Source organism: Calliopsis andreniformis, chromosome 2 (genome assembly GCF_051401765.1).
Source record: "Calliopsis andreniformis isolate RMS-2024a chromosome 2, iyCalAndr_principal, whole genome shotgun sequence".
Taxonomy (NCBI): Eukaryota; Metazoa; Arthropoda; class Insecta; order Hymenoptera; family Andrenidae; genus Calliopsis; species Calliopsis andreniformis.
Genome location: NC_135063.1, coordinates 13,788,160 through 13,811,167, shown reverse-complemented (window position 1 = coordinate 13,811,167; position 23,008 = coordinate 13,788,160). Strand labels below are relative to the sequence as shown.

The 23,008-nt window shown below is 48.8% G+C and overlaps 1 protein-coding gene across 5 annotated transcripts; it reads right to left on the bottom strand.

Moving 5' to 3' along the window:
* Window positions 1–1,978: 1,978 nt before the first annotated feature.
* On the bottom strand, window positions 1,979–21,301 carry Pdk1 (Phosphoinositide-dependent kinase 1). Of its 5 annotated transcripts, none has more exons than XM_076385156.1 (4): window positions 21,249–21,301; window positions 4,784–5,029; window positions 3,034–4,410; window positions 1,979–2,703 (listed from the first exon to the last, which is right to left on the bottom strand). In XM_076385156.1, exons 1-4 carry the CDS (start codon window positions 21,249–21,251, stop codon window positions 2,593–2,595), a joined length of 1,737 nt encoding a protein of 578 aa, XP_076241271.1. In that variant the 5' UTR covers window positions 21,252–21,301; the 3' UTR covers window positions 1,979–2,592. The 5 variants fall into 5 exon arrangements, with proteins under 5 accessions (XP_076241271.1, XP_076241255.1, XP_076241261.1 ...); XM_076385140.1 differs by lacking the exon at window positions 21,249–21,301 and adding an exon at window positions 18,106–18,153; XM_076385146.1 differs by lacking the exon at window positions 21,249–21,301 and adding an exon at window positions 11,505–11,579.
* Between the last annotated feature and the right edge of the window lie 1,707 nt (window positions 21,302–23,008).

Here is a 23,008-nt window from a genome sequence, read left to right as displayed (position 1 = left end):
TATCCGATTTGATGGCGTCAAGCAAAATTGTAGAAACTCCCAGTAGTGAAGCGAATAGTGATGATGACGTCCTCCACATAGTAAATAAAGTGTATTATAAAATAAAATGCCCCGTGGAGTTCCTCGAGCGGCGGTGGGCCGTCGCCGGCAGACCTACCGTCGCAACAATACATATAGAATATGTATAGGTAATATACAGGTATCATACAGAGTTCAGGCCACAACTAGGTCGCACGCGCGCGCCAGCGTTTTGAATAGCGTCTCGACGAGTGAACGATGAACACGGCAGTATTATTTACAGAATGCCTAGAGTATTAACGCCTAAAGTGACAAATAGTAAATATATAGTGTAGAACGAGTGCGCGCCAGACACGTACGCGTAAACACGCGACGTACGCGTACGCGGCGTGCGCGCACCTTTAGGACGCAACAAATAGCGCTGTAATAGTAATGTAATAGTAAATATATAGTAATAGCAATAGTAGTACTAGTAATAATAATCGCAGTGGTGGTAGCGGTAATGGTACCTAAGTCTACGCTTTAACTCCTACGTCAACGACGCGCGCATGTGTACGTGTGTATTGTGTTCTGTGTATGTGTGCGTGTGTGTGCATGAATCTTAACGTCGGCAACGACAATAAATAAATAACGCGAAACGAAGTCGTAATAAAATGAAAGAGAGGACGAAAAAAAAATATGTAGAACAAAATAATCGCTTAAATAACGTCGACAGTTACGAGAGAGAAAAAAAAATACTTATATCGGTAATAGTTGAAAAAACGATAACGTTGAACGATATAACCGCGGCATAACGTTGCTAAATACTAGAAGAAAAAAAAGTAGAGAAATAATATGAATAATTAACGATAATAGTTTAAACGTGATGAAACGTTTCTGTGTGTAAGTGTCCATGTTTCTGTGGTCGAATCTAATCGGGGCTACTACTTCCCTTAAAGCTATCCTTTTTAAACGGTTCTCTAATCATCTATCTACTTAATCAATAGGGTCACGTTCAAGTGTGTCAAGTCTTTCACGAGAGAACTTTCGGTTCCCCTGCAATCTCCACCGCTTCTCACTATGTACAACGAACGTTTTTGTTACACCTTCTTCCTTCTATTCCGTTCAAAGGACTACCCATTGAACTCTTACTCGCGACAGAGGTACGCAACACGCTCGTCCTCCTAGTTCCCGACTACATAATGCAACACAACACACCATTGTTCGATCGAGTGTCCGCGAGGGCCAGATCGAGGACGACAAAGAAGAAACACGCGGATACTAAGAAGAAAACGACGAACAAGAGAAAAACGCCGCGGGTCGGACAACGATATTTTGTACTTACGACGTATTTATATATAATATACGTATATAGAACACTATACAATTAGTTAGAGACGTTTTACGAAGCCTGCTCTTCAGGAAATCGCGCTACTATTTACAACGTACGAAGGAGGAAAAGGGGCAACGAACAACGAGAAGAATACTGTATACGGTGAAGAGAGCGAAGAGGTTCCGACGGGATCGTGGCGCTGAGATCCCGAGAACCCCTTCTTCCAGGCAACGTAAACGGTTCATTAAAGCTGCGAAGCGACACGTTGTCCCCCCACTGTGTCTTTCGTTTTTTGGTTGACTTTGACTATACGATAAATTGACGCCTAGATTCGCGAGACCGACAAGAGTCTCTCTAACAACTCGTCTGCGACTTTCTATAGAATTTTGGCTATATTTGGAACGAATTCGCTACACGCTGTTGGACACGATCGTGATCGACGCTCGCCGAGCTGTTCGAGCTCTAGGATCCCTTCCTCGTCAGCATCGCCCTTCCGCCGCGGTTCCGAAGCGAATAAAGTTACTACTTTGAAATTTTGACCATGTTGTCCGGGATTACGTATCACGAATTGCGAGCGGAGAAATTCGTGGGCGAGGCGACTCCGTTTTTCCTTTCTCCTGTAACGAGGAAAGAGGTGTGTGGTCGGCCAGGCGACCTCGATCACGAACGTTACGTCAGACAGCGCGAGCACGCGCTTCCCTCAATGCACACGCAATAGCTAAAAACCTTGGTTAAAAATTTTCGCTATTATCCGTGTGCATGTGTGTCTGTACGTGCGTGTGTGTTTTGCGTGCTAGAAACGACGTGCAGCCTCTCTTTTCGAGGTCTCTCGAGGACGATAATAAATATGCTATATTAAAAACGTAACCGTGGCGTGAAAAATAGTAAACTGCACGATGATTTCGATACGCCTCTGCCTATAACCCGTCCGTGATTCGTCAGAGGGACACGTAACAATATGCTCTCAAATTTGTATCTAGAAAATTTTCACCTAAACTGTACAACAACGCCCCGAACGCGCTAGAACACTAAGCTTATACCCTAGAAAACGTATCATTCCTAAAGACGAGTCACGTTATATTATTATACGCTAGCAAACCGTATTTTTCTTTACTTTAATCGCCTCCTCTGGCCACGAACCAATATGGTAATTTCGGTGTGTGATCGTGCGCCTCGCGGACAGATTCCCTAGACAGTCATCGGACGAATCTCCATTCTTTTCTTCCGTGTTGCAAGTATCTAATATTCAGTCTTCTTTTTGTTTAAGCGGTGGTGTCCTGAAGGCCGTAGTAGTGGACTCGCATGTTCTCGATCGCTCTACACCACTTCAATGCGAATCCCTCAGGATCTTCGAGATAGTAAGTTCTTTTTGGCTGTAACCAGACAAGAAAACAAGTTAGCGAAGAGGTAGGTACTGCTCCTCTGCTATCGCCGAGAGAGACACATAATTGGTTCAGGTCAAGGCCTGTTTGTCGCTATCTCCGCGTGACTTATTTTGAATTGCGGTAAACATCGCCGAGCCATTTCGACATGGTACTACTTAGACTAATCGATAGCTTCGAATAAACATTCCCGAACAAACAATCCATTTTCATCGTAAATGTTAGTCGATGCAATATTTCTCATCTCTCGAATAAAAGTATCGCGAAAGGTATTCGGGAGCATATTCCAAAACGCTCGAATGCTCGTCAAAGACCACTCACCGTGTGTACGAAGAAGATCTTGAAGCTCTTCGGCTCGACCCTAAGCTCTGGGCTCCATGGAATCTCGCCCTTGAGCACCATGTTGACAGGGTCGACATAGTAGAGGTGTGGTCCAGTGGTGAGCAGGAGCATCCTCCGCTTGGCGAAGTGGCCTTTCCTCTTGTTCACGAATCCCTGCTTCAGTATCAGGTTCCCCTTGACGAATGGGTCCCACTGGTTGGTCGCGCGCTGCTTCTCCAGCCGTCTCTTGACCTCGTCGGGCATCAGGTCAGCGATGTTCTCCTCGTCGACGTACGTCGTCCGCCTCTTTTGCTGCTTCTTCTCGTCGACCGGGCTGGTCGTCTGCGCGGCGGTTTTCTGCGCGGAGGCGTCCTCGTCTTCGTCGTCCTCGTTCGTGACGATGCTCAGGCCGAGCAGCCTGGTCAGCTGTTTGTCGTCGAGACCAGGCTCGAGGTGGTCTGGTACCCTGTACTGGGACCTCAGTTCCTCATGCTCCGACGTGCCAGGCAGGTAGGGGTAGATCGGTGGTGGTGTCTGCTCGTGAAGGGTCTCGAAGTCGACACCCTCGAAGAATGGGTGCGCTCTGATACTGGGGTAACCGGCGCCATGCTCGTCCTGGGCGCCCAGTCTCTCCGTCGGCTCGAGCACGAGCAGCTGACTGACCAAGGACTTGGCCAGCTCGCAGAACCCGTCGGGTATCTCGTAGTCGAGCTTCAGGATCTTCTGGAAAATCATGTACTCGCTTCGGGAACGGAATGGCGGCAGGCCAGCGACCATCTGGTAGACTATGCAGCCGAGGGCCCAGAGGTCCGAGGCTCTGCTCGCCGTCTTGTCGGTTAGGAGTTCAGGTGACACGTATTGGGCGGTACCGACGAACGAGACTCTGCGGTCTCTTCGGTACTGCTGCTGCTGCTGTTGTTGCTGCTGCTGCTGATCGTCCGTCCGTGTCTCCGTGTTCGGGTCCTTCAGGATTTTCGCACTGCCGAAGTCGGTGATGAGCACGTGCATCTTCTCGTCCAGCAGGATGTTCTCTGGCTTCAGATCGCGATGGATGATGCCGAGGCCGTGGAGGTACTCGAGACCGCGCAGGATCTCCGCTGAGTAGAATTTCGTGCACTCGATGTCGAACGAGCCGACCTTGTTGATGTAAGGCAGGAGCTCACCGTTCTTCGCGTACGAAAGGACGAAGTAGAGCCTCTCCACGTCCTGGAACGTGCAGAACAGGCGTACGAACGAGTGCTTCGCGCCCGCGAGCATGTTCAGCACCTCCTTCTCGCGCTTCACGTACTCGGTCTTCTTCTCCTTGATGATGTGACGCTTGTCGCACACCTTGATCGCGTACTCCTTGCTGGTGTGGATGTCCATGGCGAGGTAAACCTGGAATCAGAAAGGAATAACGTTAAACTACGGGTCTCCTTAGAACCTGATGACCGGAGGAACTTGGCCATCGAGGGATTAAAACTTCTATCCACCCCCGAGGAAGACACGACCAAACAACCAGCTTCTAAACCTAATCTAGAGTAGAGGCCTAGCGTCAGATCGATACGCCTAGCTAAGGGTCAGGGGAGGGAAAAAGTTTCAGGGCCTAATAACTTACCTCCCAGCAACTTCCCCAACGAGGGAAGAAAAAGTTTCAGAATCGCTAAAGGATTAAGGTCAGCCCTATCCTGCCCATGATCCCTTCCGTTTCCACCGTGTTAATTTCGAGCTTCCCAATGATTTAATCGAGTTAATGGGATAATACACTTACGGTGGAGAAGCTTCCCTCGCCGATCACCTTGCCAAAGATGAAATCCTTGGGAGAGCGCTTGTGCGTCGGTGGGTTCATGGGGGTAAGAGTCGGGTTCACGGTCGGCGAAACCCGTGGCGCCAGGGTGTTGGTCGGCGCAACCACACCATTGGTCACGTCGTTCGTTGGTGGAGACATTTTAGACACCGGCCCCTCCACCGTTACTGCCGGCTGTGGCGAAACGGTAAGCGCCTGATTCGCCACACGCTGCAACAAAAAAAACGAGAAGCGTTTAATTCACAAGTTGCTGAATAATTTTCCCTTTTCGTATATACAAAAAAAAGTGTCCTACGAATGAATTAGAAAACAGTCGATTAATCGTAGGACAAAGAGAGAGGCACTAATTCGCGCGCGTCCGGACGTTTAACTCCTCTCATCCGCCAACGATCGTCCGGATATCAGGCGCCGGAAGTGACGTCATCTGAGGCCGATACGCGGCCATGTCGTGCAGGTCAGGATGACCTGCAGTCCTCGGTCATTCGACCGCCGAGCGATTTCGTTCGAAACTGAACGAGTCAACGAAACGCGCGTTTTTATATCCCATGCAAGCGGAGACAAACCCTGCTGCACAATGGAAAACACGTTACAAAGAAGTAAACACTCTGGACAGCTACAAAGGAAACAGAATCAGCATTCCACGAAGATCTAGATCGACGAAAAACAGGAGGAACCTCCCTGTGCAAACACGGGAATCGCAGACAGCTTATGAATGGTCAGCGCAACGTAAGAAGATAACACTGAACAAAGGAATTAGAAGATTCTGTCCTCGGGAGCCGAAAAAGAAACGGTTCCTGGAATTTGGGCCCGAACAAATATTTGCCGCCGAGGCTTCCCGCTGACACGGACCTTCGAGGACGGCAAACAATTGACCCCTGATTTGTAATTGGAAATTGTTTTTCCTTCGTTGGGAACGCAAAGAATTTTCCGTTTCTACGATTTTCCTTCAGTGGGAGAAACTTCCACGCGAAGAGTCTTCGCACAGCAGCCTTGTAGGCATGTCGCAACAGATGTCGTCTCTCTACCTGCGAGGACAATGGGTCAACGAATCTCAGGTACCCCATTGCACTCGTTCCTGCGGTCATCAATGAAACCTGCAGGGTGCGACGCAAGCGAGAGAAGGATGCGGCAGGCTGCACGCACGCAAGCGTGCTCCTTGTGCGGCGATCGCTCCGTTTCCGGCCCCGGAAAGACGATCGCGACCCTTTCGCCTGCTGCTTCCTTCCTCCCATTACCATTGTGTACTTCCGCCGAGAGAAAGAGAGAGAGAAAGAGAGAGTGGAGGGGGACAGAGGCGAGTTATGTACAGTGGCCCTCGTACAAAAGAAAGGAACGAGTTCCCGTCCTCGATCCGTGGAATCCGGATGATCCTCCGCCGAAATACGCTCTTTCTCTGGCGCAGTCTTTCCTCCCCATCGCTCGGGAACGGTCGAAGACCGTTTCGAGCCAGCCTGCTCGCCCTTGAACTCTCCAAACAGACTTTAAACGACGTTTCGTCGAGGAAACACGCGTTTTCGGTTAATGGGAGCACTGGTAGGGGAGCTGTCGCTACCGAAAACCAACAAAAGAGAAGAGGCCGATGGCACAAGGTGGATTCGCGACAGGGAACTGGGCTACGATAAATAACGTCGGGAGATGGAAGCGATAAATACGCAAAGGGCCAATTTCGTGCCGCACGGACGCTGCCGACGTTGATCATCGATCACGTTTCGGGAACGAAAGGGAAACGGTGACAGCAGGAGTCTTGGAGACGACGAGGCTTGTAGAAGTTAGGGGTGTGGGAGTCCTAAGAAATCTAGTACCCAGGCAGTCTTGGGCGATAAGAAAGTTTGTAGTCACGACATGGCCTTGAACTCTGTGGGAAAAATTGCTTCACTCTGACATTGCGTGAGACAGTGGCTAGTCTCTGGAGCAGGAGTCTAGTCGATTTCGATGAATCGAGGGAAAAAGTGCAAGCGAGCAGAGGGGGAACTGGATGAAGACACGACGCAGCAGACGAGCTGGGGGGGATGGAGGGACTTATATTTAGAACGATGAAAACGCAAGTCGGCAAGGCCCTTTCTTTCACCCTCTTTATCTGCCTTTCCACGTTCTTCTTCCCAGGCCGGTTACGAGGCGGGCCCCACGGCGTCAACCATCCGTGTCAGGCCGTCGACCTCGTCGAGCATTTGCCCGAGAGCCACCCAGCGGCCCTACTACTCCTGGCTGCTGCTGTTGCTTGGCTGGCTTTCGCTTTGCCCCGCTGCTTTATTTATTTGCTTATCTATTCCTTGGTCCCCTGACTCTCGGCTCCCTCCGTCCCTCTCTCTCTCGAGAGAGAGAGAGATAACCACCGACGAAGACCGCAGGACAGAGACCAGAGCGTTGATCGCTAGATATCAACGACAAGTCTCGGTCGGGGCAAAGGGGACACGGGATAATCGATATACCCGACTAACGTCCCACCAGACGACCTCACAATTTGCTTAGATCGAAGATAGAAGGGGGCGAGGCACTTGAAATCGCCACCTCGATTTGCATCGATATTATTCTGAAGGAAAAATGTGTCAGCCCAATATTGTGCTCTTCCGAGAACAGAGATAAAGAACAGGGGGATACTTTTCAAGCTTTTTCCAAGCTTCACTATGTAGACTCTAGTTTGAAGTGTCTAATATCTTGCACACCACTCGGCAGTGTCACAGAAGGCTTGCGTTTAAAATAACCCGCCCGCCCGACGCCGCAGTCCCCAGAGACAATTCGCAAGGCTGGCTTTCTCTGACGTTCAAATTGAAACGACCCTGCGACACTTTCGCGCCCCGTCGAGGCCGCGATGAATTCGTCGCGAAACCGCGAGCGGAAATGCAACGACCGCGAGAAGGCGACAAGGAGAACGCCCCCCGTGGTATCTCGAGCGAATTTGGCCGGAAGCAGAGGCTCGCAACGGTCATTCAATCTTCCGAGAGGGGAAAAAAAAGGAAACGAATAGCTTCGAGCCGCGCGTCCGTTAAACTCTCGCCTCTTTCTCGCTCCCACCCATGCGCAAGATTCTACGTTTCTTTTCTTCTCCCGCGATGACTGAATCACCCTGTACATACACAATCCAGCGGCATTCCAACGGACATTCTAATTTTAGCCTTGCTCGTCTCGTCTCCTTCTCTCGCGCCGTACGCGTGCGTCCCTCTCCGCCTCTCTCGGCTCGCGAGCTTGTGTTCATCGGTGCAGGCAAGCCGGTGCTGCCCTCTGCCGATGGTACGCGACACTTTCTTTCCCTCCTCTTCCTTCGCGGTACGCGCCACGCGAGGCCAGGAAGACGAGGACCACGGGGACCCAGGGGACGGGACAGAGACGGGGAGCTATGATCGTACGCTCCCCTCCTCTAGCCAGTCGCATCGGGCTTTTTGCCGACTACCAGAAGGGACTACGCCTATTGGCGCAGGCGGCCAGCACTTTTGCCCGTGAATGAGATGTTTTGCATTCGCAGACGCTGAGAAACGTGTCGCGCTCGAGCCTGTGCGCGCGCCCCTACGGGCTAAATTGGAACGCGCCACGGTGAGCTGCTGCCCGCTCCCAGAGAGACTAATAAAAGGGCTCGCGAGGACGGCGTCGATTTTCTTCGGGGATCGATACGCGACCCGCGACACCGACAATTTCTACCTCTTATGTCGCCCTCGTGCACATCCGACGCGCCTTGCTCGCTGCAAGTCGGATCTCAAAGCAGGGGTATTAGTTACGTACACTATTCTAAGAGTTTAGTGTCACTAGAGCTACGTCATTCCAAAACGAGGCAGAGGGTGAACCAGGAGACAGTACTCTATCGCTGTCTCTTCGAGTGTCTGCCAGAGTACACACTCGCACCCATGAAAAATTCTCAGCATGAATTTGTCTGGCATAATAGGGACTTGTCTGGTCACGATAGTTCAGGCTGCATATTGAATGCACTCGTTTGGAGATGGGTTGGATGAATGTGGTTGGAAGAAGGCAACAGTCGTACTCAAATATTGTATTCCGACTGTGTAACAGCCCTGGCTGCATCTAGCGAGGGCTGAGAGAGAATCTAAATGAGGATGCGAGACAATAACGTTTCTAATGTTTTCATGTATTTCCGTTACTGTCGCCGCTGGTCACGGGCCTGAGATGAGGATACGGTAGCGTGCAACGGGGTGCAAATAAATATTCTATGTATACTGCATATATAGGTGACTACTACTATAGTGCATCGATTAGAAGCTATTTACAAGTCGCAATAAAGATTAGTGTTACTACAGATTGCATAAACTTACGGAAAAACAGCAAGCGAGAAATTGTAAACAGAGTCAATGGGGCATTCGCTTATTGTGCTATGTGGACACGCAAAATTACGAAACATTGCTCCCGCCTCGAGACGGTCTCATCACCCGATCTCGCGGAGTTATCGAGTTCCATCAATAAATTCGAACGTTCCCATTGCAACCAGGGATGAAATGCATTCAGAAGGAACACACACGTAGCCCGAAGTCCAGAGTCATTAACCGACCGATGAAGTCGTCGAGTACGGTCGCCTAAGCCTTTTTTTCCTATCCTTCGAGTGTTGCCGAGATAAGCGAGCGTATCTCGAGACAAAGATCGAACTACGCCGCGGCCAAGGCAGCCGCAGAACTGTTTGCTTTCACATCGTATCGTATAAACAAGCGGTCGATCCAAACATGTTTTTTCGGTCGCGGCCGTCGATAGCCGTTATAACGATGCTTTCCCTCTCCCTCTCTCGTTCTCTTTCTCTCGCGCTCGACAGTCTCGAGTGGAACGAAATTTTGCGATCATTCGAGGTTCACGTGTACCGCGCGCGCGAGTGCTTCGACCTCACACGGTCGATTCGCTCTTCTCGTTGCTTTCCACGGTTCCCCGTCAATTTGCTCGCCTTGCCGAAACCAGGGAGCGTCAATACGCGTTATTATCCTGTCGTAACACTGTTTAGTCGATAAGTAACCTTTCGACGCGCCCTTAGACTCCTGCAATATTGCACGATAAGAGCTTCGGTTGACTTTGTTTTCGAATGCATTCACTGAGAAGATGAAACATGTTTCAGCACTGTAAGCTTGTTTACGTGGAACTAGAGATTCCTCCAACGTTTTTTTGGGACGTGTGGAGTACCACACTTGACAGGCGGCAATATTTGAATTTTTAAACGAGTTTTTTCCTCATTACAAGTAACAAATATCTTCAGTCTACCTTTTGCACTGATAGAAGAAGTTTCCTTTTCAAGGGTCGTCATAAACATCGAATAGCGTCGGATTGCCTAGCAGTTTCGGAACCGAAAGCTTCGAGGAAATATATTTAAATTCGAGAGTAAATTATTCATGCTAGTAACACTGTCCTGATCTGTTTCTGTCTCTTTTTCGGCGCACCGAGTGTATTTACCGTCTTTCGTCGGGGACATCGCCCGAAGAATCTATTATCATTCAATTATTTTGGACTCGAGAATATCTTCCGAAGCTGTCTCTACTTATTCACGAAACGACTGTTTTCGAAAACCGCGAAAACTTCACTGAAAGATAGATTTCTAAACATTTCCCGCCAAAGTGAAAATATTGGCAACAGAATTGCAACGACTCGAGCTGCAGCTCGGGAGGAACATAACAAAACAAACATCGATCCCAGCGAAGTCGCGCCTTTTTCGTACAATGTTACCAGAGTTACCACACGCTTCCTCCGTCCTTCGACTGTTTCACGATTCGTGGGAACGCCGCTCGGGAGGATTCTCAGATCGTTGACGGATTTTCTTACGCGAACGAAGAGTACTAGATTTGGCGCGCAACCGAGGAGTGAACGTTGTTCCGTTGTCAGGACGACGAGTTTCCCTACGCGTCGCGTCGGTTCCCGCGAACGGGAACAAGCCGCCCCTGAAATTTCCCTCCGTCCTTTTCGCGGGAACGAGCACTCGAGTCCCTATTATCGCGGCAAGCTGCGCGGTGTCACACACTCGGCGGATCGCACCTTTTCCCGAACTGCTTCTCTATTCTGTTAGACCCGAGCCTAGAGCTATCTCACGGCACGATGGGAGAAGTCGACATAGGGTGTGCTTTCTTTTTCCTCTTACCTTGAATAATTTCTTAAGCCTCCGGTAGCCGCGATGTAATCGCGACACGTACTGCTTGTTGGAATCCAGTTTGAATGATTAAAGCCACAGTTGCGGAAACGAAATCGAAGAACCAAAGTGACGAAAAACCAAAGAACTTTATTAATGTTTTTTTTTTTGCTTTGTTTTCGAAGGGTTTTTGCTTGCTTTTCCGTTAGTAAACTTTCGAGAAACCGGGTATGTGTCGCGGCGTCCGTTCGTTGTCACGGTTACGTTGCGAATTTCCGACAACGTCTCGATTATGTTTCTTTCGGATCAGTCTCGGGTACATATATACACGTACAATATATATATGCATATACGCGGGAACCGAAGAACGAAAAACACGTTCGTGGCCGTTGAGAGCCGTTCGCTTACTGAATTCTACGCCTGCCGTGTCCCGGCTGCTAACCCGCGCTTTCCCCCCACCATCGACCCACTCGTTGGCGGCAACCCTCCCCACCGTTTCGACGCGCCCCACCATCGGCCCGTTCCACCACCATCGCCCACGGAGACCCGCATCCGGGAACGGTGGTAGGGAGCTCGAGGGGTAGTCGACCCCCTCCAAGCGCGGCGTCGATGGTAATCTTACCGCAGATCGTGAAGCACGCTTACCCCTGCGGTCAAGTGCGAAAATTGCAATGAAAGCATCGAGACACCACCTCGAGTCTTTCTCTTCTTTTCTCTTCTTTTCTCTTCTTTTCTCTTCTTTTCTCTTCTCTCCTCGGTCCTATCGATACCACCGTTTTTCCTTTTTCCTTTGACGCTATGGCACAGAGGACAATGCCTGCGAGCGATATAGGCTTCCCTTTGCTCTGGATTCCACCGAGCACCTTCGGACGAGGGTTCAAGCCAGAATTTGTCAGATATTCATGCCTCTGCGGCGCGATACGACGCGCACGGCGCGAAAGCGATTCGAAGGAAAGCGTTACGGGCGTTCCAGTGAACGCGAGTTCTTAGAAAGCTCTGTTTTCCCTTTCGTATCGCGAGGCAAACATCTCGGAATTATTGACTCAGCGACGGTCGAAGAATTCGATCCTTCTCGCTAAAATCAGGATACTACATCGACAGTAAACATCGTGGATGCTTTGTCATCGTCGGCAAACGTCCAGAGCAACTTTACGGTGCGAATTTGACCGTCGCTGGAGATCGGGTGGGGGAGAGTGGGGTAACGGACAGTTGGTAAAATTGGTGGGGAAAGCCTGGGGAATCCCGTGCAGCACGCATGCGCGACGCTCTTGGTGGGGTTACTCAACCGACGGCGCCAGTATTCTCTTTCCCTCTCCCCTGCGCCGTACGTGGAACTGTTGGCTGGTCGTTGTGTGTTGCGTTGCCTTGGAAGGGAGGGCACGGATCACACGCGCGCACTGCCCCGTCTCTCTCTCTTGCTGTGTTTGTTTGTTTATAGTCGCGTTCTGGGAAATACCCGACGCGAGTAACGGACTCTCGCGCGCGCGGACGCCTGCATTCCCATTCTGGCGTTGCATCCGGTCGGTTCTCCGCAGCCTAGCCGACCAAGAACGCCTTCCACAGTCTTCTTCTTTGCCCTGCCACTTAGCGTCTCTCCACTTCCCGCGATCCATTCGAGAGCGCGCCCTTTTAAAGCCATCTTCGCGTTTATTCATCCCATTTCGGACGCGGAAGATCGACTTCGCGTGTTTTTGTCGCTAATTTGGACCCACGTGAGGTTTCCTTTCCAGTTTAACAGCCGACTCTGAGCTCGAATTTTGACCAAACAATTGGGTACCCAATCACGCTCCGACTTCACCAGAATCTCTTCCCCTAATTGACCCGATCGTTGCTGCACGCGTACATAGGGAACTGTTTTCTTCTATGGAGTGTTTTATGAGGATGCGTCTCTCGATTGTTTTCGCCTTTATCGATCGTATCTCTCGATTATTGGCCTATCTAGGATAGCGAATTTCGAGAACATTGAACAACTACCTAATCACGGTATGCTCGATCGTATCGAGTACATAGTGATCCGATAAAAACTTTATCGCTTCTCCCTCGAGAAGTAGTTCACGCGTAATCTCAAGAATGCAGTACATCAGAGACGCGTATCTGCAAATCGCAGGACAAACATTGTACAATGGAATTGTGTAACGGTGCTGCGTGGCGCCGTGCAGCGGAAGACGCATCGCAGAAATAAATAGAAAATCGACGTTGGTGTCCTGCTCCAAATGAAAGCGAAACCGACGACGTCATTGCGATCAACATCGACGACGTAACATGCTCGGCTGAAATAAGGGGGCGTTGAAGTATCCCACGCCTGGAAAATGTAACCCCAGACATCCATAGGAGAGGCCCCTTAGAAAAAAACACTCGAAGAGTGACTTGGACCAAAAATCGAGGTTTCCATGAAATACTTGGAGCCTCGAGGGTCATAAATTTCCTGCCCTGGGTACCTAGGCCGACTCCTCCTCAAAACAGGGGAATAGTTTTTTACAAGCTGGCCTTCTGTTCCCTCGAATCCAGGCCTAAATGATTCAAAAACCAGCGACCTGTGTGCCTTCATTTATCAATCTTCCTCTCTCAAATAAAAATTCCATTCCAATATATAAAAAAAAGGGAATAAAAACACCGATTACGTAGTGTAATACATATAGAGGTCGGTTAAAAGTTCTGGTTCCTCTTGGAATCCCGCGTCTCGTTCAGCCAGAAGTCGTGACGAATGTAGTCGAGTCCTGTTGACGACGGTCATCCGTTTCGCAAATCTCGCCCCATTTATTCCCACGTCCAAACATTACGTCGCCTGTGCACGCAAATGCGTGGTCGGGCAGCGTTCGACGACAGCACAGCTCGACCGTGCCGATTAATATCCGCGACTGGTCCATTTAACAATATTGTTGTTCAACGTTCGATCGTTGATATCTTGTTTACACGTCGAACGCGAGCGGTCTTACACACCGAACGACAAAGTCCAGCGTGCCGAGAGCGGTTTCGCAGTTGTTGACTCTTCCGCGAATCGGTGGCATTATCGTTTCTTTCAATGAATAATTGCCTAGTCGTTAAATATAGCTCTGGCGGCGGCTTCAGTTGTTTGTAGCTAGAAATATTTTTAACGAGGAGTCAGACGCGCCGATGAATTTGAAACTCTTCGGCTGGGGACCTGTTCGGGGATGTGACTGCAAAATTGGAGTACACGAGGAGTGGTGAAGAATATTCCACTCCTGTGGGAGAGCTTCACTTTGAAGTGGTGTTAGTGGATATTACGTACCCAAATTTTATGGAAGCGCGAAAAAAATTCCAAGATGAGAAGTGGAGCGATCGCGAGTAAACAAAAGGAAGGGGGGAAAACGGTCGTGGCGCAAGCTCCAGCTCGTGCCCCGAAGAATGACCTAAAAAACCCTTTATCCCCTCTGGGAGGTTTCCATTGGAGTATGTCGCGCAGTCATCGAACTTGGAGCGTGTTATTATCGTGATCGTTTGCCTCCAGCCAGCGCCTCGTCCCAGTGTAAACAATCGTCCGTCTCGGAGCGAGCGAACGAGTGGCTCTGCGTGCTCCGGCTCAGAGGCGAAGAAGCGAGCGCGAAGGCTCGTGCGACGACGCGTTCCCGCCGCTACATAATTAGTGCGCGAAAATAGATTTTTGCGAAACGAGCCGAGCTCCGCTCTGGTATGTCAATGAAAACAAATCCTTGTTCCCCTTTTTTCCCCTCTCCTGCTCCCTTTCTCTTTGCCGAGGCCTGGTAGCTCCGCTGAAGGCCGCCGAATACTGAAATATATTCAAGCCCGCGAGGAATAGTCGACTCATTGTTTGCTCGATCGAGAGTTCGCTAGGGAGTTTCGACCTGACCGCTCTAGGGAATTTGGAAATGCTAGAAAACTAATCACGTGTTCAGGATAACGGACGATGTCTGCATTTAAATGATTTCGGCTACGAATCCAAAGAGCTCGCTACCAAAAGCATAGCGTGCATAAGTGACAGGTTGACACTTCAATTAATGAAACTAGTCTAATATAATAGCATGCACGATGACGCGCGAGAGCATATGGCGACTAACGTCACGCCTCCATAATATTTAATTTTAGCTAATATACCCAGTTTATATTTATCATCGGCGACAAAGCAACCAGTGGCAACAAAAGCAATAAACGCGCGCATTTGTGCAAACACACAAGCGTAATTGGAAAAGTTGCGACACGTGCGGCCTTGTTTATGAAGCGTGGAAAATTTGCATCGATATCCGGGAAATCTGGAGGTCGCGAGGGAAAAAAATCTCCCCCACAATTTTTGCCGTTTCATAGGGGAAATAATCGCTTCATAACGCTCTGGTAACGTCAAGCCAGCAATATTTCCCGCAGGCGGCATCAAAGAGACCGATATTTGTACACTTTTCGCTGCAATTTTAAAATTGCCACTTGCGGTCGCCGTTATAAACGACGAATCCGGGTCGAAAGGCATTTTTTACGCCACCTACGTGCTGCCTAGGGAGCCTAATTTTTCTCGCTGGAGAAAGCGACTTTTCTGCGTGAAAAATTTGAATAAAACCGTCCTTTTTACGTTCCCTCTGCAGAATTAATGGTCACGGAATGCGGATCGCACACGGGTGGTGAATAGAAACGAGGCCTTGACTCGATTACCTCAGTGGAGAGTAACAGAGCAACTGAATGCGGAAGAACTCATATTTGGCACACCCGGTATATAAACCAGTGGGCATCTTGTGCCATGATTTCGCTGATGGTACCAGAAAACCGCTGGGAAATCGATCACGAGTGACTAATCGCCGAAGAACGGCTGTGGTTCTTGCGTCGCTCGTGCCTTTCAGAAAAAACATCAAAGCTAACTGTTGACGTGAAAAATTCGTTCGTTGTCCCTCCCACGCGTTGCAAATTTTCCTTCCCTTAATTTTTTGAACGTTGCTCTCTCCCTCAGCTGACAGCTCGCCTGTAGTTCTCGAGAAACTTCAATTCAAGAGAGCATTTTTCTCCCAAAACCAGTTCTACACGTTCCAAGATAGGAACAGAGTAGTAATGCACGTTTCTTTGTCTCCGAGTGGTCTCGATAGTGCGCATGCAGATCGAGCTGCTCGGTGATTAATCGTTTATTGAATGCGCGATTATTATGCAAGTCTTCGCGAAGAAATGATGCGTCGCGACTTTCCTGAGCGTAACACGGCCCAGATGGAAAACGAGCAGGGCGTACTTGTCGCGTCGTTATTCGATGCGCGCGTCATAACGATACGGTGAAACGATTGCGACGATAACCACCTCGCCTTTGTTGGATCGAAGGACAGGAAAACAGCCGGGTTGAGCTAAATAAATGATCCGACTAATTAATGAACGCGCCGTATGGACACCCCGCAAATAAGGGAGTGACCATGGAGACGCCTATGGGACGACGATTTCAATCGCTTCAGGCCCTAATGGGGAACGATTATTTATCATCGTGGCTGAAAGGAAATTTAGAATTAGTGTTCTAAATTTCTGTAAAGAAATTCTCGCTAAATTCTCCTCTATAAAAGCCATAGTCTCCCCAGAAGTGGTATCCCAAAAAGGAAGAAAGTTGCGAAGGATTAGGGGACTCTTACAATTAATAGCAAAGAAATACAAAGTATCGGTTGAGGATTCCAAAGAAAAGAGATACTGTATCGTTGCGATAAAAAAGTCACGAAAGAACGGTAAATAGCTATTATTAACAGTCGTTTGGGTAGTTGTTACGATCGCCACTATGCTCAAAATTATTCTAATTTCCATGAATCCGCCCTACTCGATGAGATGCAAATTCCCCTATTTATTTCTCGTCAGACTCGCTCTTAATAAGGCAGCACAATGTTGCACGCCGGTTTCTAGGCTCGAGCCTTGTAATTTCCCCTTTGATATCGAGGTTCAGAAGGCAACGACCAGTTCCCGGCGCTGGCAAATTTCAATATACTCGATACCCATTACCTATGAATGGCAGGACGCAATTAACACGTTTGCAGTTACAGTTTTTTTTATGTCTATTAAAAAGAACAGCAAGTAAGTAGGTATATCCTAGGCGCTATGCTCAAGAAATAATCAAGGACTACTATAATTACTACTCACTCACTCCTAGAGATAATGAAACAAATTATTACCGCTTTCATACACACTTTTTTATCCCCCAAAGGAAGGCTCCCTCAAGCTCACGATTTCCCACGAATCCTTCCTAACAAGAATTCACTAAGAACAATGCCACTTTCGATCCAATCCGAATAAAGAGAATGCTCTCATTAAAAACAACCTTATACAGCGTTCCCCTTGCCATAAGCTCGTTGCTCTTTCAATCACTCCGAAGCAAATGGGTTTTTCTTCCATCGAGAAACGCGTCATGCCAGCGGGAACCAACCTTTAGTCCTGGAACCGTGTCCGCGTTAATTCCTTTCTCGCCTGCCGATCGAAAACCTGTGTCCTTTTCAGCTTGTCGATCGCGATCTGTCGGCGCGAGAACAGCCCCGAGTTCGGCACGGATCGCGAGGCTCGTGGCGCGCGATCGCGTCTAAATCTGATCGGCGAATTCCAGGGCGATCGCCGATTGCAGGATCCGGCGCGTTACGTGACTAATTAGTCGGGAATTCGAGCGAAATCGACCGCGCACTCGACGGTGCGTTACGAAGTCGATCGGCTAGCGAGACGTTTTATCGATCGCATCGCGCGGGAGCAGGTCGAGGAAGGGGGAGGGAGACAGGGCGAGAAACGCGAAACGAAGTGGCGAGAAGAAAGAGAGGGCACGCGCGAGCCCCGCTTTGTATCTATTCGCCGACGAGCGATTACTCGTGGATAAATCGCCCCCGCCGATTAATATATAAATATTAATTTATAAGTCCGCCACGCTCCAAACGCGCTTTTAATTCCTCCGCTCGAAAATCGTGCCCACGGGTTAATTGGCGCCACTTATTGTCCCTGGGACGCGACCAACCCCCTCCAGCTCCACTGTTTTACGCTTCGAGCGTTTTCGCACGTGTCCATGGAAGAATTCACGTCAATGGCTGTTTTAATGTTTGACGTAGAGAATATTGCGAAATAAGTGGGAGTAGGTGATTAAAGCGCACGGGGCTGCGTAATGGTTCCTGTGTGGGATGAAACTGATGACTCGCTTGTTGGTTGGAACTTGCGATTCTACTTTGAGGCTTCAATGAAATTATATCTCTTCTATATCGCGGTATTAGTCTGTATTCTATGCACTTTCAAAGCGTTTCACTGTGATCTAACGTGAAATACATGTACAGCCGATTTTCCAAACGACTCTCACCTTTTGGGTAATTAAGCATTTTCTTAACACACTGAGAACCGACCCCATAATTTCACGAAAGTTTCATTCCATCGCTTTGACTGCCAGTCACGCGATAGTGCGGGATTCCAGCCAGCAATGCGATAACAATCTAATCCACTCTTTTCCCCAAAAAATACGCAACTTCTCTCGTGATGAACTTCCTCTCCATTTCTTCCATTCGATCTAAAGCAAGAAAAAGAAGCAACGCGCCAAGCTCAACAGCGCATTAGCCTCTGTGGTATGGTAATTTTCCAACTCCCCGCGAAAACCCACGGCGGCGGCGTCTCGTTTCGCTTCCTCTCGCATGAATGGAAAAAACAGGGGAGGGCAGGGGGATCGATCGAGGGCGAAACCGGACCGTGGACGCGCGGAAGAAATGCGATTAGAAAAAGAGAGCAGCAGGGAGGAACGTGGGAGAGAGTGCACAATGCGGATAAAGCTGGCGACGGGAAAGGCAGGAAAAAGAGGAGACCGTGTGTATGGACGTGCATGTATCGGCTCCAGTGACCGATAACGAGGGGCATGCCCGTCTGGCAATAAATAAAAAAGTATTTGTACCGTTTATCGACTGTTTACGACGGACGGCCTGGTCACTTACGGCAATATAGTAAATCGCGTAGGCTGCGTGAATCATTCCGGTCGGGGTGGGAAAGAGTCGGGGCCGATCTTCGAACCTTATTCACCGAGGCGACGCTTGGGTCGTGCTCGACGCGGCTCGACTGACGATTATGCCAGCGGAATTTCAGACATCACGCTGGTTAATTGATCCGGCGAGCTCGGGGCCCCAAACTTCGGCCACGCGATCGTCCGATAAGGTGCACGTGAACGACGCCAAGGGGCAACGACGGCGGCGCAGAAATATGTATGCGAACGTCTGCGAACCGTCTGACCGTGTTTCGATACCTAAGGCGAGCGTGTCCTTATCTGGGACGACGGGGAAGGAGGTTACCACGGCTCCGAGCGACCGATTACTCTTTATTTCATGCTGATAACGGGCCAGCCACGCAACAGACACGGGCTGGACAAAGTTTAATCGACCAGCTCGATCCTTCAGCGTTACTGACTTTACGAGGCTATGGATCTGTGAGTCTATGGATCTGTGATTTTATGGATCTATGAGTCTATGGGTCTATAAATCTCTCTAGAGCACGTCCGATTTCACCATTAACCAAGGCATCAACTCTATTCAAAGGCAAAAGAAGATCGTTAAATTCTTTGTATTTTTTTATTCAATTGACCTCCCACTTGCTAAAAAGAGCTATACAATTCTAAAATACTCCGATTAAGTTCAAGGAATATGATGTTTGAGTATCCTTGTCTTGCATTGCAATATCCTCAAGGAAAGTACCTATCGGTTAGTTTCTTAGAGTGAGGTATTTTGCTCCAAAAAGTCCCTGTTTGTAGAACGTGCGTGTATTTGATTGGCGAGGTGGTGAGATCAGTTTGTTAGCCTCCCTCATGCAACGGTCAACCCAGGTACAAACCTGATACTTAGGGTGGTTTGCACGGAAACCTCGCATGCTTCTTACAAGCAATCTCGCAAGTTGTAAACCCGTAAGTCGTGTGACAGATAAAGTGAGAAGACATTGTCATGTTATTCACTGAAGCGTCTTTGAAGCTGTAGAGGAACAATCTAATCCCTAAGTGAATTGCTCCAACGGTGGTCTAACAAAGTAGGGGTTCGAGGTGTCCTTCAATTTCAGATTGCCTCTGCAGGGTTAGGTGATAGTGACAGTGATAGCACAGAAGGTCTCGTTGGAGTGTACAAACATTTCCAGAATATCAGAATCAGAATTCCACAACGCTAGAACGGCTCCCTCGCTTGTGAACGATGGCCCGCGGAAAGAAAGAGAAGGACGATGCCTGATGTAGATTCGTTAATCTGGCATTTAGAAACGACCGACGAAAATACGCGGCTGTTTATCGGTCGACTAATCGCGCGTCGATTTACAGTGTTTATGAAACCCGTGCCGCCGTGAGAGGAAAGATACCAGCGATGTAAAGGCGCAGCGCGTTATGTTGTTCTTAATTAAGAAACAAACAATCTCGCGCGGCTGTGGCCGAGCGTGTGAGCGCTCGCGAGTAAACAGCCGTCTAGGGAAAAAATGTGCACGCGCGCAAAGTCCGCTTATAACAGCGTTCCAGCCTCGATATCGCCGGTACTCGATAGAAACGGTCGCGGTAAATAAGTTTACGAGCTAGGTGCCGTTGCACCGATTCATCATTGAATTAACGTGGCATTTTTACCTTCGAAGAAGTTACGCTTCCTCCTAGATTACTCTTCGGTGGTATACATATAGGTACGACCGCGAGCAGAGGCTTGTTTCCAGGAAAAGAGGAAGAAGAAACTTTGAAGAACTTCAGTCGGAAATAAATTCCCGCTGTTTGGTTTCTTATTTTAGCTACACCTGCAGCATTATCAAAAAACAGACAAAAATGCTTAGTCAACGTAGGTCCGTAAATCAACCTTGGAGATAATGCAAGGTAAATATAGGTGCTCGTTTTGTGTCGCACTTCTGTTTCAAGTTTCTATGGAATGTTTTTTACCTATCAGTTTTTCGTTTCAATGTTTCGGCTGTTTACAGTAGAGAATTCAGACGGTGCAAGAATTACCCTTATCTAGACTAGATAGGAGACAGATTAGTGGAATTAGGCGAAGAATTCGCGACTTATTTCTGTTATCACTAGCAACTGCGATATTCAACGATCCACAATATCGTCCAGATCTCGGCGAACAAACGAACCGGTGTTACTTGATGCTAATAATAGTGCTAGAGCGCGCGCCGATTATTTATGATACCGCTGCGCAATGGACCGAACGGCGCCATCACCTCTAGGGACTTTTGAAACTCGTGGGGGCGTGTTTGGTCTTTCGAATTAATGTCAGGGTCGCTGTGAGAATAGATCGTTGCAACTTTGTGCCTCAATAACTGCTGAAAATCCTAGGAAAACGGTACAATATTCCCTAGATCGAAAGAGCTGAAAATGGTCATGCCTAAGCAAAGAAAAGACCTCTAGAAGCGAAAAGCTCCGAAGCTTTTTTTTATCACAGCGATAAGGATTGTAATTAAGATCAAGGGGAGGAATTCTCGTCGATTTGTAACACGCAAATTCGGTCTAACCATTCGTGGTCCGAGGATTAAGGAGACGGTTGTAATCCACTGAAATTCGGTCGGCTCGCCGAAGCCATTGATCGATCACTGTGCACCTTAGTCGGACGTGGTTGGTTCTCGCTCAAGAACCAAGGCGTTCGCCAAAAATCACGCGCACGCGGAACTTTCGCGGTTCGGAGAACAAGAAACAAAGACAAGAAGAACGAAGAAGCGCGACGCACGCGCGACCAGACTGTCGCGCCTTCGACTGTCGGCCAGATTCGATCCTCGATTCGACCACCGCCCTCTGATCCTCGTTTCAATGGCACTTGTTCATTGTCGATCTGCCAACCGAATATTGGCAGTGTTATAGTGGGCCACCGAGCCTTGCGTGCTCGCGTGTCGCCAAACCTCTTTGCGCGCCACTTAATAATCGCGCCGACGATTAGCGGGACCAGATTAGGGGTAATTAGCTAATGAAGCTTGTATCTTCATACGTTTATCGCCCGCTGTGACCTCGTTAGTTCTCGAGAACTCGCGATTACGTGGAGCCCATCCAGTCACTTTTCGCAAACACTTTCCATTCAAGGAAGAGATTAAAGGGTGTCGTGTGTTAACGAGTTCCAGCGATTCGTGCTGCTCGGGTTTTGGGAACCGAGTGAAGTTCGGTACGCTCTTTCACTGGACGTGAAAGACTGAATGTGCTCGGACTTCTGATTAACGCGATGTCGCCAAGATATGCTGAATTCTGGGTCAATGATTAAGCCTTCGCCAACTTGGAAACCACGTTCTGTAACTTTTATTATCTACAGTTTAATTTTGCGTAAGAGTAACTGCAATCGACTTCACCCCAAGTTTTTAATCAGAGAAAAGGGGATGTTTGCCAAATATATAAAATGAATCCGAGGGGCAAATTCCGACCTCGTTTCTCGTTCGAGGATTTCAAGCATATTTGATGTTTGCACGTCCGACGAAATTCACGCGCGCCGTGCCGTGGCTAACGCATTGTGTCAATACAGAGACTTATTGTTCCAGAGGCGGAATCTTTGATCGATCGTGGGTGGCCGGTCGTTCGTTGAGACGACTTCCGGTACGTGGCACGGTGGACAGGTAGGAGGGTTCGTGGGCGAGTGTTGGTGCGCTTGCACACGGGTCTGACCTGATTTGTATTCGCTGACGTTCCGTCGTTTGCTAACTCGATGAAAACCCACATCTTCCGAGTTCGGCTGCTTCTATTGGCCACGCTTTGAATGCGAACGCAGCCGAATTGTCTTAGCGCGGGACAAAGGAACGTGTAATTTTCCCGGAGTTCCCTGCTCGCCTCGTGAAACGTCGCAAACAAAGTTCAGACTTTGCTCGTCGACGGAAGAGGGAAAAAGTGGGAACAGCTATCTCCTGAAGCACTCCATTAAATCGCAAATGGGTCTCTCATCGAATATAAACGTCGAGGATATTGATTTCCTTTTAATATTTCAACGAAATTTTTTTAATGAATAATGAAACTACTCCGCGTTACGTTCAGAGACTGCTCCACTTCATGTTTGAATTTCTCCCCAAAATTCACAAAATATATCGATGTTTTATTCCGAAGATATTTCGCGCCTCATCAACACTCGAGGCACTCGCGACACGAGACGTTGCCAAAACGCAAACACCTTTGGCGCAGCCTCGAATCGCGAAGTAATCCCCGCGATAAAAACAATATAAAATGTTTGTTTATCTGTCCGATGACGACAGCGGGATCCAACAACGGAGGGTTTAGATTCGCGTCCTGGGGCCGAGGAACAAAA